Source organism: Catharus ustulatus, chromosome 18 (assembly GCF_009819885.2).
Source record: "Catharus ustulatus isolate bCatUst1 chromosome 18, bCatUst1.pri.v2, whole genome shotgun sequence".
NCBI lineage: Eukaryota > Metazoa > Chordata > Aves > Passeriformes > Turdidae > Catharus > Catharus ustulatus.
The window spans coordinates 5,405,195-5,422,961 of record NC_046238.1 but is presented as its reverse complement, the minus strand read 5'-3'; the positions used below and the strand labels follow the sequence as shown (position 1 = coordinate 5,422,961).

The window sequence follows — 17,767 nt, the reverse complement described above, 5'->3', positions numbered from 1 at the left end:
ACACACTTGCTCATCAAGTTTTTGTAGATGTACCTAATCAGATGTGGAAAATACTTGCATAGCCGTTTACAGGGACTAAAAAACTTTACTTCTTCTCAGAAGTAAAACATGAGAGTATTTTCAGATAAGTATTTAGAGAGCTGCCTAGGCAGGGCCCATGTCTAAGGGTCTGTTCCCAGTACCATTAGGACATGTTTGGTGCACACGGTGGATCCTCCTTCCTTTGCTTGAAAGGTTTGTGAACAGAACTCTGCGTGTGTATCCATGTCTCTCACAGAGGGCTGTGTGACAGCAAGTGGAGGATATGGCCCAGTGTGAATGTTTGGCTGTTAAAGGGGACAGAAATGCCTGAGCACAAGCAGCTGGGGCAGGGGGAGGAGGGAAGAATGTATAATGCCTTCAATTGAAGGTGTAGCAAAGGAGAATGGGTCTAGATAGTACTGCCACCTATGTGTCTCCTGCTAAAGAACCTGGAAACAGTGCAAATACAGCAATTTGTAATTTGTATGGCATGTACAGGACCTGCAGAGCTCCTAATCTGCACAAGGTACACATCAGGATCTTCGTCTTGACCCTTAATCCCACTGAATTGAAATGGGATCAGCTGTGTCAGGTTGCACTTGAGACTAGCAGAATTCTGAAATGACAAACATTACTATTGCTTTTGGAAGGCAGTTTGTCATATGGTCTGTTTTTAATGTCTATTCTTTTTTTGTTTTTTTAATGCATGTCCTTATAATCTTATTATAAAGTACAGTCAAAATAAAGACTGTGTCACCATCATTTGCTAAGATAGGAGAAAAGCTTCTGGAATTACTGTATGAAAAATTATTCCAGTTGTCAGAAATGAAAATGAATTAACCATTTTTGCACACAGTACTATGCTACTTTTCACAGAATGCTTCTGCTTTGCTGCCTGATCTCTAACAGTTTCTATTAATTTAAACACTGACATTTCTGCATTCAAACCTTGTGGCATTTGTGCATTCAAACATCTGCCATACATAATTTCTCAAGTGGATCAGAAATAAGAAGTGTGTGAATAGATTACCTACCATTAAAGGACTGTTTGAATTTGGTGAGTTATGTGTTACAAGGCCAAAGAAATGGAAATGCCTTCAGCAAATGTTAGTTTTGGTGAACAAATGCTATTTTATACACTCAGTGCAATAAATTATAATTTCTAGTTTCTGTATTTATAGCATACATTTAATTTCCCCATCAGAAATGGATGTGGTTATCAATCTCTTTTTCCTTTCTCTGTTTTCTTTCCATTTAGCAATACTGAGTCACCATGTCCTTGGTTTTATCCCAGCTGAGTCTTTCCTTTGAGCTGTTATTCCAGCCTTCTCATAAACCTTGTCATCTTATTCTGCCTATGTTTTGGTGATTCAAAGAAGCAGTTCTACTTGATATGCCATAAGCAAGCCTCATGAAAATACTTTAAAAATATTTTTTTTTTTTCTTTCTTACTAAGCAGATAGGGAATGAAATAGACATTGCAGCATATCATGCTTGTACATGCATAGAGCATAACTCAAAATCCAAAGTTATGTGAATGGATTTAAGCAGGATGGAGCCAGAGAAATAGGAGGGAGGCAGGGATTACATGCTGCCAGCTGCAAAATTTTCATTTTTGTCATATCACACCATAATAGCTGTGCAATTGACCACTCCCTTCATCCACACAGTGGCTATGGCCCATCCTGATAAAATTGCCAAAGGGATTCAGCCTGCCACACTTGACAAGGGAACAACAGTTTGAAAACTTCACAAAGAAAGAAAACAAATGGGTGTATTAAGGAACAGAAATTCTTATGGGGTCACATCACGCATTCTTACTTCCAGTGATAAAGAATCACAAGGCAAGTGTGTTTGCATCTTGTGGCTGAGGACCAGCCAGCAGCTGCAGGGCTCTGGCTAATATAGCATGTTTGTGTTGTACAAATATAAAGAAAAAAGGGACAGAATGCATTTAGAAATAATGGGAACTGTCTCTTGTGCTCATAACCTAACTTGCCTGCTTCCAACATATTCCAGAAAAGGTCTGGCCAGACAGATTTATTTTTTTTAACAAAAAAAGTGGTGAAAAGTGATTAGCTTGACGATTAGAGTGAAAATTTCACAAGGATAGCAAGTTCACATATATGACAGCTCACACACTGCCAGGGAGCACAAGTATCAACTCTGCATGTCTGTACATTTCCAGGAATGTACATTTTTACAAGACAGATGCTTCAGTCAAGGTTTGAACAAATCTCAGGTAGCATAAGCCAAGTATAATCAGATATTCACTGTGACTACTCTCTGCCTTGAACCAATGCTAATTAGGTCTCTAATTCTGACAAGCAAAAATTACTGCATTTGAAGGCTTTCAAAAATTGTAGGTGTATGTGTGTGTGTGTGTTTGCATGGATATGTAGAATGAGCAGGATAAAATTTTTAAACCACATATGGAATGCCCCCACATTGTAAAGGAAAAAATTATCAGCTAATCAAGTGCCCTGATAGCATCACTTCAAAATTTAACTGTCTGAGAAACGGGGAGTTGTTTTCTAGGGATATTAGAAATTGCAAATTTAAACAAAGATGATTCTTTCATGACAGTTTTTCTTTAGCTTGTATCAACTGTTCTGTTTTGGGGGGTTTTTACTGTTACAGCACAGGCACAGAAGCCTGATAGTTTTGATGAGTGGTTGTATTATATTAGTATGAATTGGAATAGAAAAGTACTGAAATGTAAAATTACTACACTATTTTTTTTACTTGGGTAGATCTAAATCAGCCTTGTACTTCCCAAAAGCATTTATTTTGCATCATAACATAATATGGAATGAGATTCTTTTTTTTTTCCCTGACCACTCATATGATAGTATGCAAATTAACTTTTGGTTCAGTCGATAAAACTGCATCTTCAAAGAAAACCATTGCAATGCTAAAAATATTTTTAATAATGACCACAGAAGCCATATTTGTGTCTTTCATCTCCTGAAGCTTCTTCTGGTTTTAATCAGTGTTCCCACATGAAGAACTGTGGCAACCTATGATAATAGAATCCCTATTCACATCTCTAGGGAAACAAAAACGCTCTCATTTGAAGAAGGTGATGTGGTGTTCTGCCCCTTCCACCCGTGGGCCCCTGCCTCTGTCACTGCCGGGGTATCTTGGCATCAGTTAAGTGGTTTCTGTCCTTTCCTCTGTGCGTTACTTTCTCATTGAAGTGTTTCTGCTGTCTAATTATACCCTTTCAATCAAATTAGAGACTGCAGCATCTGGTTAGTGCCTGTAACTGTTGCCATCTGCACCTAGATACAGTGCTTTCATTTAAGGAGGAGTGCTTAAATTGCAATCTCCAGCAAGAACTACAACAGTTTAGATAGAATGGAAATGACTTAAAACTATTCTTGGAGTACTATGCAAGCACATGCATCAGGCAACCCACACTGAGTCACTATCGGACCTGGCACCCTTGGTTTCATACCCTTATATTCTGCTTAAGCATTTTCCTGACTTTTCTAAAAGGCTGTAGGAAAAAACAAGTGAAAACTGAGCAGGCAGTTATACCATGTAAATTCAAGGAACCTTTAATTTTTGGTCCAACCTTACAGAACATTTCATTACACCACTGTAATGAAACCCAAGATTTAAATAGCAGCCACTTTAATTTATCTTTCATTAATCTGCAGATCTTTAAAAGAAAACCTTGCCTTTTGTTGGGCAGTGGTGGTAGGATAATTTCTGGCTTGGGTAGGCTAGTTTCAGGTTGATAATTGTTATCAATCTCTCTGGACACTACTCACTGCTCCAAAACATTAAACAAACAAAGTGGTTTGGGGTTTTTTTTTCCCCTCCAGTGGAATAGGAAGAAGTTTGTCATTCTGAATTTTCAGTCTCAAAAGCTACATACAGGCCTCAAACTTGGAAAGCAGTCTAAGAAGTCATTGAAACCATCCTGAAACCTCCATCCCTTCAGTCTGCAATTTGTAGTGTCTCTAGATAGATGTCTTTGAGAAAATCATTGGAAGCCAATGCAGACTCTGAAATGTCAGTGATTTATCATCAGTAAAAAAGTCAGGCTATTACAGTCTGCACTACCTTAATTTTTCAAATGATCCTGAAGTGGCGCCCATGTGGAGTGCAGGCAGCCATGCAGTGCTAAAGTAACAAAGGAAAATGATCATTGTAAGGTCCCTACATTGAAGAAGAAACCGACACAGATGGAAAGAATTTCTACAACAGCTGCTGTTTGATCTTCCAAATGTTGATCTGGCTCTAATAAAACTAATTGTGAACCTGTATCACACACTGAGTATTCACTTATAGTGGACAACATCCCCAGTCTTGTTTTCTGCTTTTTTTGTTCCAGCAGTTGTCACTCAATACATACTTACCTAGTCTCAGCATTCATTTTAGAAAGTTACTTGCTGTCAACCATGGCACCTGATGTGTTGAAAACAAAACAGCCCCCACAACAAAGTGCTGTCCATGTTTTCTCACTGGGGCTCATGAACACTGGCCTGAACAGCACCTGCTGGAACCTTTCATGACTAGAACCACTGCAAAGATTCTCTGATTAATTATCCCTGATTAATCTCTGATTAATTCTCTTTGCAGACATCCCCATGACACAATAGAAGCAGCAGGGTCATTAGGCAGTTAATTGAGTGAAATCATCATGGACACTGATTCTAATCACAGATTCAACATAAGCCTGCACTTCAGACTATGTCTGAAACCCAGCTGACTAAGATCTTAGAAGTATGAGGTCACACACTTCTAGATTTGAGTGGTCACAGCTTTCTTCATGTCCTGTCTGAAGCCCTAGTGTTCTAGTAGAGGTTTATAGCTGACAGAATCGTTTGAGCCTTGCATGCATGAACAAAATCCATGTGGCAAATCTATAAAGCACAGTGGCACCCTGATGCCTTCTCAGGGTGTGGTGCCCACCAGGTGTCTGCTCTTCCCTTGCTGTCTTTGCCACTGGGGGAGGACTTGGATACAGTGCAAGTTCTGTCTTAGTTTACCATAATTTTACCAAACTTTAAAGAATAAGGCTTGCTGAAATACATAGAACTGATATTAATTTTCTTGAGTCACAGTTCTGATGTTACATTCCAAGTGAGGGGCTCCATACCTGAAATGTCATGGAAGCATCACCCAGCCTCAGGCAGATGGGTCCAGTGGGTGCCCCAGCACACAGAGGTGGCTGCTGCTGGTTGATTTACTCTTTCCCCCTCCCTTTTGCAGAACCTACCAAAGAGAAATCAAATTATTTGAGTAAGCCAAAGACTTTCACCAACAGTGTTCAGTCCAGTCTTTTCTGACTGTTTAATTTACATGACCTCGTCTGAATGAGTTTTGTGCAGACGAATCTAGGTGACCTTTTTTTAAACTCATCTTTTCACAGAATTATTGTGGTACAAGATAAAAAGTAGGGTGGAGGTTCTATGCTCCTGTTCTCCTGTATCTCTTAGAACTTAGATTTGAAATAGAGAGGACAGTGGCCTTTCTGCAGACAAAACATGCACCTTCAGCACTTTGGGAGTATTAATTTCATGGTGAAATCACTAAGGTAGTGTCTTGGCTGCCATGCAGCAAAATATGATGAAATCACTGCCTGTGATAAACAGAAGAATTTAGTCAGTGAATATGCTGACATCTGTAACTATGCTACTAGGAATTCTACAGAAAACTGTACAAAATGTATCTCAGCAGATCTCACAGCTGACTGTTCAAGGTAAAAAGAATATAGGTTTGTGTCCTGGTTTCAGCTGGTAGGATTTTCTTCTCAGTAGCTGGTATGGTGCTGTGTTTTGTACTCAGTGTGAGAAAAACGTTGGTAACACTGATTTTTTAGTTGTTGCCAAGTAGTGCTTACTCTAAATCAAGGACTTCTCAGTTTCCCATGCTTAGACAGTGAGCAGGTGCACAAAAAGCCAGGAGGGAGCATAGCAAGGACAAGTGACCTGATTTTTTAAAATGCCAATATTTATTTGAAAATATTGCACTCCCATGCTATGGGAAAATTGTTGTTAATCCTTAACAAAATCCAAATTCCCTGTAACACAAAAGGTTTTGTATTTCATTTGATAACAGCTGCTAAATTCCATGACTTAAAGTTTTCACTTCAGTGTTTCAGGGATAATCAATGATTTTTCGTGGTATCTCACTGGCTCCCCTTTCCACATCCACATCTAAGCCAGGGGAGCTTTGTTACAGCTCAGCTGGCACATTTCCCCAGATCTCTTGATAGCACAAAGGAACACAGGAGGCTCTGATACAGCTACCTATTGTCTTGGGAACAAAAAGCTGCACTTAACAGGACTGAAGAGAGATCTGACTCTTCCTTTTTTTCTTAAAGTGCAGTGAAATTTGAAGAAAATCAGTTTTAAAAAGCTGACATGAAAATGTAAGTCAGTCACTACTGCAAGTTAAAGCATGGGCCAGTCTTAGCAGATCCTAAAATGGACTGAAGTTAACTTCAGTTTAGTTTGTGTGCCAGACTAAATTCAGGTATTGTAGCATTCCTTACATTTCTGAGTAGATGGAAATAAAGCAAATAGCTAATGCAGATATATTTTCTGGATGTGCTTATCACTTTTCACAAATTCTTTATGTTGCATATTATTTTATCTATTTTGATTACATTTTTCTCTCCTTTCTGCTAAATTCATCAGCTTGTATTTTTCAGCTGTAACCTACAAAAGCTTTTATATTAACTGTAAAGCAAAAGAGATATTGAAGAAAGTTGTAACACAGTCATGACCTTAAAGTGGTTTTTTTGTCATGTTTACACAGATATCTGTGGTGGCCTGAATACTGGAAACTCAGATTTGCATTTTTAAGCAAATGTGTGCAGCCCACCTGTATTGCTAGGGCAGGTAAATTACAGTAAGGAGGAGTATTGACCTGAAGCTTGTTTTTGTTAAATTATACAGCTTTCTGTCCACAGATGATAGCAGAATACATTAATGGCTGTGCAGACACCTCTTCTGCGTGCCTTCAGCAACAAAATTTCATTTAATAAAAATCCAAACTTGCCTAGGCATGAAAATGCACAGTGAAAGCACAAAACCATTGTCTTTCATCTGCTGTGTAATAGAACTCTGAAATAATTATTATAATTGTACCATTCTGATATTTGTGAGCCCAGACTAAACTAATTTCAGAGGCATGGTTTTAATACTACATTTTTCCTTCTTCTACAGTAGTTCTAAATACAAAAACGATGTACTGCTAATATCAGGATTAAAATGTGGGTGGTTTTTTTTTTTTCCTCTTCCAGCTGCAGCCACACAGGTCTTTCTAGACTTGTTTTGTAACTTAGATCTCATGAGGGACACCTGAGATCAGCACATACTTCAGAGCACTCTCCCACTCCCTCAGGGCAGTAGAACATCTCTGCAGCTGCAATATGGTTTCTGCAGAGAACACTATCAGATGAAACAGGAGCTTTCACAGCCTGTAGCTAGCAGAAAGCATTTGAGAATTTCCCCAGTAATGCTGTCCAGTACAAAGAAATGTTACAGCAGATTTAATTCTGACACAAAACTGGTATATTTTAATCCTATTCTTAAATAAATGCAAGGATGATAAATGTTAGCAAGTATTAATTATAAAGAGGATGGACTTATTTATGGTAAACTAATGATAATGATTCTTTCTGGAAGATAATCACAGAATGGTTGAGATGAAAGAGACCTGTGCAGGTCATGTCCCACTGCTCTGCTCAAGCACAGTCACCTAAAGCAGGTTGTGCAGGACCATGTCCAGGTGGCTTTTGAATATCTCCAGGGATGGAGGTTCTGCAGCCTCTCTGGACAGCTTGTTCCCATGCTCTGCCACACTCACATTGCATGGTTTAATCAAAAATGTTCTACAATTTCAGCAAAAGTAAAATAGTTTGTGCGTTTGAACATATATATCTCATCAGAAGATGTCCAGTGAACGTGTCCATGCCTGTGGCAGGGGGTTGGGACTGGATGATCTTTAAGGTCCCTTTGAACCCAAACCATTCTGTGATTCTGTGATTAACAAGCCCAGCAAAGCCAGGCAGCCTGACATTTGTAGTTCAGCTGAGAAGGGACTAATGTATTTAAAGAAATCATTCTCTACTTTGGTTTCTAACTTGCTGAGTGTTAGGAGGCAAGGATAACAAACTTAAGTGGGAGAAAATATGAGTGAGGCAGAAGAATACTGACCCATAGTTTTTAATCTGAAAGCATAAATGCTTTAGTAGCAAGTCACAGTATTGTGATTCTACTCTGCTGAAGGAGGTCCCTTTCTCAGGCAATTCAATCCCTAAGAATTTTCCTAAATCAGAATGTAAATGTTGGTAAGGTCCATGCCTACAAAGTCTTTCACTTTGTAAAGTACAGATAGGCACAACTTTAGCTGAAGTGGCATGAGATTTTGGTTGATATGCTGGTAAGTAGCAAACTGATAATGTCCTATGATTTAATTTTTGGGAAATGAACAAGTTACAGAGTCATCCTAATGAGTAAAACTCAGGGAAAACAGTGAAAAAGTCTTATGCTTATTCAGAAAATGCATGTTGTGTAAACTTCTCTTCAGACTTGTCTTACACATTGTTTATTAAAGTAATGACATCATAATCTCTTGAATAGAGGTCAGACTGAGAGAAAGCTTAAATCCTAGCCAGCATACAATGCAGGAAACATGGTCTGTTGGATATGGGGTGGAGGGTGAGGAAAGAACAAACACTAAACCTACACACATTCTTTCTTTTTCCATTTCTCTTTCTTCCCAGAATGCTACACAGCCAATGGGGCAGACTATCGTGGCACTCAGAACCAGACCTCCCAATATGCAGGGAAACCTTGTCTTTTTTGGAATGAGACCTTTGAGCATCCCTATAATACTGTGAAATATCCCAATGGGGAGGGAGGGCTTGGAGAGCATAACTACTGCAGGTAAGAAATATCTCATTGCTTTAACATTGTACCCAGTGTTACTTTAAGCAGTTGACAGAAAATTAGGAAATGTCCTGTCATGCAGTGAAGAATGTCAGAACCTTGGGTTTCTAACACTTTTTGGTTTACCCTGAATCTATGAGCACCATTAGTAGAATAAGTTTTTCAACCCAGCTCCCACACTTTTTCAGCACAGTCCCTATCATGTGTCCAATTTATAAGGTGCCATGACAGAGAAAGACTATAGATTACTTAAGTGAAAAAGTGGAGATTAAAATAAATTATCCAAATTAGAAGTACAGCAGTGCAGTGAGTGTCTGAAGGAGTCTCTGGATGGTTTTTATCATCACACACAATCCTGGTTCTGTTACACTCTCCAAGTTTTGTGCTAATGAAAGTTATGTAGTCACTCAAAATTCTAAGTGAGCATCAGTGATTTAGAGTTGTTATTTGACTCCAGAAGCTCATCTGTCAGGGGTTACAATACCAGATTAAACCATGGCAGATGCACCTCTATTTCCTTGCCTTCTAGAAAAAGTCCTCCATAACTATGTATAGAACTGAGAACAAAACCTAAATTTGAGAACTTCAGAAGAAATTCAGAGATGTTTAGGCTCTGCAGGCTTTTTTTCAGCTCTGTGTCTCAATAGGCATACTAATACAGAGCTGTGAAAAATATAATGGCCACTGAATTCTCTCTGATACAAATAAGAGAATCAATAATGTAATTTTGATTGTTGCTGTGTGGCAATATTCTAGACAGGCTGTATCTACAGGATCTTACTTTTGGCAGTCATCTCTGGCCAATATTTTGGTTAGTACAAAGCAAAACATGTACAAGCTGTGCAAAAACATGCATGAGAAACTGAATGTTTATCCAAATACTCAAAAAAACATTTACTTGAGTCTTGCTTTACCTAGCAAATGAGAACTTGGTAAATGTTACAAGGAGCAAGACGCCAATAATCTGAGATGTAAACCTGAGAAATTACTTAATTACCAAATAGAAATTTTCACCTGAGTCTGCTAGGTATTAGATTATCCTCATTGAGGTGGAGTTTGGCATTTTCTCCCTTATGCTGTATCCTATGTATAGGAATATTCTCACAGGTGTATGCAAAGACAGTCCTAGCTAGTGGATGATTTTTAACTTCACATTCTCTTGAAAGAAACTTGGAAAGTCACTAAGAGGGCCAGAGTATATCTTTAGCAAGCAAATGTTGGAGGCCTGTGCTACAGCTGTTTTAGCTCTTCCTCTGACATTCATCTGCTTGATGACAATGGACGAGTTGATCTTCCCTTTTCTCAGGCAGCACATACCTCACAGGGCTTTGGTAAGGCACAGTACATCTCTGTGAGATTTGATTTTAGGGACAACATTTGAATAATCAAATTTTACACTTGAAGTATTAATCAGAAGCATGTTACCTCTCCATGGGTGGTCCTTACTTGGAATATTTTGTTTACTGCAGGACCCTGTTAAGATGGAAATGCCTCATAGTGTTCCACTCTTTTCAAACATAACAAAATTATGAGGGCTGAAATTTTTGGAGATTTTGAAAGACAGAGAGTTGTTTGCTAACTGCATGCACTTCTGAGGTTCAAGACAGAGATTTCTAAAGACATTCATCGTGTTTCTCTGCAATTTCCTTGCATTTTCAAGGCATTTATGTGTAGAGTGCCATTATCATGACTGAATTCCAGACATACGGTTTCTGTCATGAAGATGTAAACTCAAAAATTCCTGTAACTCTGGAAACAAGGGAAAATGGGTTAGTTTGAGTACAAGCTTCACTTGGTTTTAGTCTTCTACTTTTTTTAGCTCCTGGAAGCTCTTGCATTACACCTAAATTCCTAGCATAGCTAGTCTTAGACTTTCCTTGTCCACTACCTCTACTAATCTGTTTGAAAGCCTAACTAGCAACATTTTAGTCATCCAAACTGCACTCAACTCACCAGTTGTTTTCAGCAGTCTGCTATTTGACAAAAAAACATCCACAGAATTTCTAAAATTGGATCTCCCACCGAAGAGTTGTTAATAGGCATAAATGACAACATGCAGCTGAACTGACACTTCAGTAGGGCTGTGTCATTAATAGAATTCATGCCAAAGACATGATAAGGAGATTGCAACTGGTGCTAGCTAAAAGACTGCCCAAAATAACAATTTATTCTCTTAAATAGATCTTTACAATGTGAATAGCTTTTCGCAGTGCACATCGAAAAAAACTTTAAATAACCTAATAACTAATTAGGTATGCATTTGTAAGTGATGCTACACAACAGCAAATAATCATAAATATAGTGATTATATAAGGACACATAAGGAATTAAGCATCAATATAAAGAGATCACCGCAATGGATTTAGTCAGTTTTATTGAAGGGGAGGAAAATAATTCAGTCTTTCCCCTAAGAATTTATCAGCTAAATGTTTTTATCACCATACACACAGAAAGTTGGAGTCTGGACTGTTTTGTACCAAGGCAGAAAATCAAGTTTATGAGTCTATGGAACCTGTACCACAGCATGGGGACAGAAAATCTTCCTCTCCTCAGTACTGACCAGAAACAGCTCTGCACCTTTTAACCTTAGAGTAAAACAAAGCTATAGTTTAGACATTACTAACATCTTATGCTTGATGAATACTGTAATAACCAAAGCTATCTGAACTTTGCATTTTTTTCTTGGTATATAAGTTCAACAGTAGGTATTAAAGCAAAAATAGTAACCCCATTGAAGCTTAATTAGATTAATTTTTTGTGTGTTTTTTGCAAAAAAACAATTAATTTTGCTGACTGCTTTTTCCTTTCAGAAACCCTGATGGGGATGTCAGCCCCTGGTGCTATATTGCAGAACATGAAGATGGAATTTACTGGAAATACTGTGAGATTCCATCCTGCCGAAGTAAGAGCACTGTGCAGATTTTTAGCTCTGCATCTCAGCTGAGCAGAGACTGGCAGTCAGACAACAGTGGGTAGTGATTTCCAAACACAAACCAGGATAAGGCAAAACAGTTTATTTTCAGTTGCAGACTAAATTGTATTTTAAACAGGTTTCTTAGAGTTAATGCTAACTGAATTGTTCCTCCACTGCTATCCTTTTAATCTTATCTCAGAATGACTGGATTATATTATTGACAAATAATAACTGCATGGCAAGGAATCACACAATACTTGTGAAGTACTGCTAGTTCTTTGAATCCATAAGTCATTAATTTATTAAAATCTAGAGGACAAAAAAAGGAAAGTTTTTATGTGTTCATCCATTAGCTCATAAAATGAATTGCATTAGTTTAATGTGCACAGAGCATCATACACAGAATTACTTGGAGGAAACAAAAACCAATATGAAAAGTGAAAAGGTGTCTGCGTGCTGTATGGGAACTCTGGGCTAGAATTCTGTCTCTGGCAGGTGCAGATTCTTAGCATTGCTGTGAAACCACAACCTGGACTTTGTTTGATGTTTTTAAAATCAGATAATTTACAAGATACTCATATGAAGCTTCTTTCTGGAATTTAATATTTTTAATGTATTCTATTTTTCACCATGTCCACAATGTCATGATTTGTGTCAGTATGTTCCAAAATTTTCTTTCCCAAATCACATTCTATAAAATACACCCAAATATTAAGAAAATACCCTAATTGTGCACTTTAACAAGCAACCATAGCTGCACATTTTAGTAAGTCTAATCATTAATGTCTTTATTTGCTTTCCTAACTTCTTCTATGCAAGTACCCTCTGTTTCTAAGGCATAACTTGGGTCTTCACTGCTAAGCACCAGAGCAGGTGTCCATGTAGGCACACATTTAATTGAAAGAAGTGTATTTCTTACTTGAAGTTAGGAAAACAAAACCAGACAAGAAAAATGGATCTGAAGTGATTTTTTTTCCCCTTTGTTCATAGTTTTGTTTTGGGGTTTTTTTTATGAATGATTCACATCTTCATGCTAGGCAAACAAATACATAAGTGTGACCTCAAGACAGATGCCTTTTAACTAGACTTAAATACAGATTAAGGGGTCTAATTTAGATAACACAGAATCATTCAACACTCTGATACTTGTTGTTCAGAGGATATCTTACTCTTATTTTTCTAATATACCAGGCATGATTTAAGAAACCTGACCCTCCTAATTAAGAAATTTAACTTGGTCTAAAATGAAAGAATTTGCATTTTCTTTAAAGACCACAGATGTTAACAAATTATCTGGATATGGCACCAGGAAAAAAGCTGAAAGGCAAATTCTCTCCACTCCATTTGTTCTGCACAAAGGATCCTTTTAAAACCAGCCTCGCTCATTTTCTCTGTGGTGGGGAGAAGAGGATTTAAACTTGGACACTTACTTGCACAGATAATCCAGACTTACATTTACAAAATGTCCTTTTGACCAGTAGCAGCTGCTTCAAGCATTGCACTGAAACTCGATACTAGAAAAAGGAATTGCAGCAATTTAGAGCAAACTGTACATTGCAAGCCCATCCAAATCTTAATACAAACCTCATGGTTTATGAAGCTGTGTAAGTAAAAAAATCTTTTATTCTTCACCACACTTTCTGTTTTCAGTAAGCATGATGCTAAGTCATAGGACCATCAAAACTATCTTGTGACGTGCACAGTACAAAACTTGATTTTTGTGATGGAGCAAGAATGCAATTGTGCAAAAAAAGTCCTATTTGATAATTTTTACAGAAAAATTTCTTACATAAGCTTCTTTTCCTTAATGATATTTACTACTAGAAAATTATCTGGAACAGAAGTTACCTATTAACTGTGCCCACATAATACCATGGCAGTGCCAACAACATGAAGCATCTTGATTGCCCAGAGAGATTTGCATGCAGTGATTCATCTGAACAATAATTAAGAATCTGCTGTTAAGAATTTTTCATTATGGTGATGAATTCACATGATTATATCGTGTGTCTCATTCCCTAATATTTATACATAACACTACATGCTTCAGTCAGAAATGTGTTCTGACATTCTGTGTATGTAATGTACAGAATTTAGCAGTGTTAGGTGAAGATGGATAAGAATAATCACTGAAGACAGTGGCATTTACTCCAGGAGGAGCTTAGTCTGCCCTTCTCTTCTTCATGTCTGCTAAGCAGGCTGGAAAGGACAGAATAACAAAATAAAAGGCAAGAGTGCAGTTCTGAGTGCTGAGAGAACATGTGCATCTCACATGGAGGATTCACAACTGAATGCTTCAGACGGTTTGTTTGCAGTGTTGCAGCTATTCCTGACTTTTTTGGTCTCCTTGTTAATGAGGTTAGGTTTAAGTTCAAAGGAAATAACAACTTAGACTCCCAGAATAAAAAAGTCAGAAAGAAAAGAAAGGCTTGCCTCTTAATTATATCTTCATGTATATGATTCACATGACTCTGTCCCCATAAACAGATTTCATTACTGGAATCATATTTCCAGTGTGCATGTAATGTAATAAATTTGACTGAAATATTGAGGAGGTGTTAAATGGCAGGGCCAGGTAAGGGATACAGAGCTTTTTGGAACACAGGAACAAACAGGTCAAACAATTTGTGCATGCTGCCATTGCACAGAGCTAGGAGGCTCTTCAAAGACAGCTGGATGAGCATGGCTGGAACATGGTTTTGAGCTCAAAAGGATTAATTCCATATTTTAATATATTGAATACCTGCCTTAACGTGTAAAATGCAGAAGCTGTGGTGTTTGCCAGGATTTCATTATGTCAAATGCTGCTTAAAAGAAAAATAATATGCTTGTGTAAAAGAGGTGACCTTTTAAGAAGAGGACAAATAGATGCAAATGAGTGAAGGCAGTGTAAAAGTGAAACATCACTGGTGAACATGAACAGTAATTGCAGAATCATTTTTGCCAAGTTTCTTAAGCAGGCTAAAAATTAAGAGCAAAGAAGGTTAAAATACCGCTAGGACACCTAAGAGACTCCTAAGTCTTAGGATGTATGCTTGATTTAATTAAAAAATTTAAGAAGTTTTCAAATTACTCAGTTTTTTAGCATGGAACATACTGAAGTACTAATCCTCTAGAGCCAAGGTTGAAAGGTCTCACTAATAAAGCTACTTTAAAATAATAATAATAATAAAAAAAATTTAAAATCCCACATCTCTTAGGAACATGAGCTAGGTTGGACAACTATAAAGATTTTTCAGGGCTGTGAAATCATCCACAATACAAAAAAGAATGAGCTCTCTCAGAGTTATCTACCCAGCTGTACTCAGCTGGGGTGGGGCTGCAAGTGGGGATTTCCAAAGGTATGTTAAATCAGGCTGCAACTTGAAGTCTCAGTACTTATATGAATGTTGCTGCAGGGCATATCAAAGCCATAACTCCATGTAAGTATTTATAATTGAAATTGTATTCTTAGAGAACAAAATTAATTTATGGACAATATTTGAAGCAACGTTATGTCATTATTTATAATAAGTTTACTGGGTACTGTAATAACCAATGACAACATAAATAAAACACTCATGCAGGACTCTGAGCACATCATGTAATTCAGAGCTGTGGTAGTTAGGTGGACACAAAGAATCCATGTCAATCTGGCACAGGAATAAAACTTAACATGGAGCTAGTAACAGATTTAATTTCAAGTATGTGAATAGATATGACAAGTGGGTGAGGGATAATTTTATGCCATTAGCACAGCACTGTATTGTACTCCACATCCTCTGCAGGAGGTGGTCATGGCTAAATTCCAGGGCTTTGATGAAAACTGCAAAAGCAAAAAAAAGCAGCACTGAAGGGGGAAAACTCTGATCTCCCATAGTGACCAAGGAGCCTTGAAACATCATATTAAAATAAATAGATGAGTTGGGTTGGTTTTTTTTAAGTAATATTGTTCATTTTTAATCTCTTTGTATGATGCATCAGATTAATATCAGAATTCAAGTTTTAAATATTAGGAAATTCCCCTATATAAGTATATAGTTCCTCCCATAAAACTTGCCAAACTCCATTCTAAAACAGTTCTGGTTCCCTTCCTCAAATATCCTGTTTTGAAAACCTCCAGAATGTCATTGTTTGGAAAATCAGACACAAATCACACAGTTTAATTTACATTTTCAGAATAGGCATGTCAATAGCAAAAAAAAAAAAAACAACAATGACCCTCCCTGAATCCACTTAATGCCTTGAGGTTTTTTAGTTACCTCTTTCAGGAGAAATGACCAAGTATTTATCTTGTCTATTTTACTGCAGCTTACTGAAACCAGCTAGAGAGTCTTACAGGTATATTGCTGAGAAGCTGGGATACTCTTTTGTCCCATCACTCATCCCTGGGCGTGTTTGGAAAATATGACAAGGATCATAGAGAGTATGAGTAACAAAGAGCAATGATTCCCACAGTGCAAAGTCAAACCCAGAACAGAGAGAGCTGCCCAGTAACGAGGTAGTGGTGTCTGGGATGTTTGCAGGCAGTTTTAGAATGACTGTTGTTTGTTTCTCCTGCCAGTGCCAGGAAATCTGGGCTGTTACAAGGACCATGGAGAGCCACCACCCTTGACTGGCACCAGCGAGACCTCCAACAAACTGACGATCCAAACGTGCATCAGCTCCTGCCGCAGTCAGCAGTTCAAGGTGATTTCTTTGACATACGTTTACAAAATGTCTTCAAAGACAAAAATGGCAACGTGCCCAGATCTCTCTGTCATACTTCTCCTCTTTCCCCACTTTTTTTAACCTTTGTGAGGTCTGAAGTTGCACTTCCAAGCCCTGTCTCTGCATCCAGAGGAATCTGGACAAATGACTACTGACTAACACCAGGAGAAAGGATGGTTGCTAACTGCAGTTGAGTGTCAGGGTGCCCTCCATTCCAGCTTTCCCCCTAGCCTGAAGCAGCATCCTGACAGCCCAAACAAAAATAGCCTGTGGTGGTTCCTCTGACTAATCACACTTCTCCAAAACACACAGATTCTGCTGCCAGCTTTCCTGCTCAAACAACTTCCCGCTGTCACTCCTTCAATTACTATTCCCCCCTTCCTTATGCATCTTTGTTGTCAAAGTTTGCAGGCATGGAATCAGGTTATGCTTGTTTCTGTGGAAATAATCCTGACTACTGGAGATACGGGGAGGCAGCCAGCACGGAATGCAACAGTGTTTGCTTTGGAGACCACACTCAGCCCTGTGGTGGGGATGGCAGAGTCATTCTTTTTGACAGTAAGTATTGAAGCAGGCTGTTTTCCCCAAAGGACAGGCAAATTAGGCAAAAGGCTCAAAAACAAAGAGAACTGTTGCACACCAAACAGCAAAACACCTCCATTCAGTATAAAATAAAGCTGCTTTCCATTTCTGCCTAAAATTCTCATCCAGTAGTACAGTAGTTTCACGAATACAAGCCGCACGGATTATAAGCCGCACCCCCGGTGCCTCGACAATGTTGCTGTCTTTGTCAATAGATAAGCCGCACCCCGAATATTAGCCGCACTTTCGTTCGTGCGCAGCTTTCACAAATTGGCCAATTAGTAAGAGGATCGCGGCATAGCGGGCTTTACTGGCTCGGGGCGGGGCCAGGAAGGCTCGGCCCGCTCATGGTTGCCGACGGGGCCGGGTGGCCCAGCTCAGCACCACGGCTCGGCGGGGCTGGCCGGCTGGTGCTGCCGCCGCCGCCGGGCTCGCTGGCCCCCCTCTCCCGTCAGCACCGCCCCGCTGCCGCGTTCGCTCGCCCGGCTGGCAGGGCTGCCGCCGCCCGGCTCGCCGGCCGCCCTGCTGCCGCTTTCGCTCGCCCTGCGCCGCGCCTCGCGAGCACCGCGCCTCGCGAGCGCCGCGCCCGCCCGGCGGCGCTTTCGCTCGCGGCGGCGCTTCCGCTCGCGGCGGCGCTTCCACTCGC

General features: G+C 39.1%; 1 protein-coding gene across 2 annotated transcripts in view; it reads left to right on the top strand.

The window, feature by feature from the left end:
• Window positions 1-17,767, top strand: part of KREMEN1 (kringle containing transmembrane protein 1) — a 44,423-nt gene that overhangs the window by 858 nt on the left and 25,798 nt on the right. For both annotated transcript variants that reach the window (XM_033075615.1, XM_033075614.2), the window contains exons 2-5: window positions 8,771-8,933; window positions 11,747-11,838; window positions 16,394-16,518; window positions 16,944-17,097. In XM_033075615.1, coding sequence (XP_032931506.1) covers window positions 8,771-8,933; window positions 11,747-11,838; window positions 16,394-16,518; window positions 16,944-17,097 — 534 coding nt within the window. The remainder of the gene's footprint in view (window positions 1-8,770; window positions 8,934-11,746; window positions 11,839-16,393; window positions 16,519-16,943; window positions 17,098-17,767) is intronic.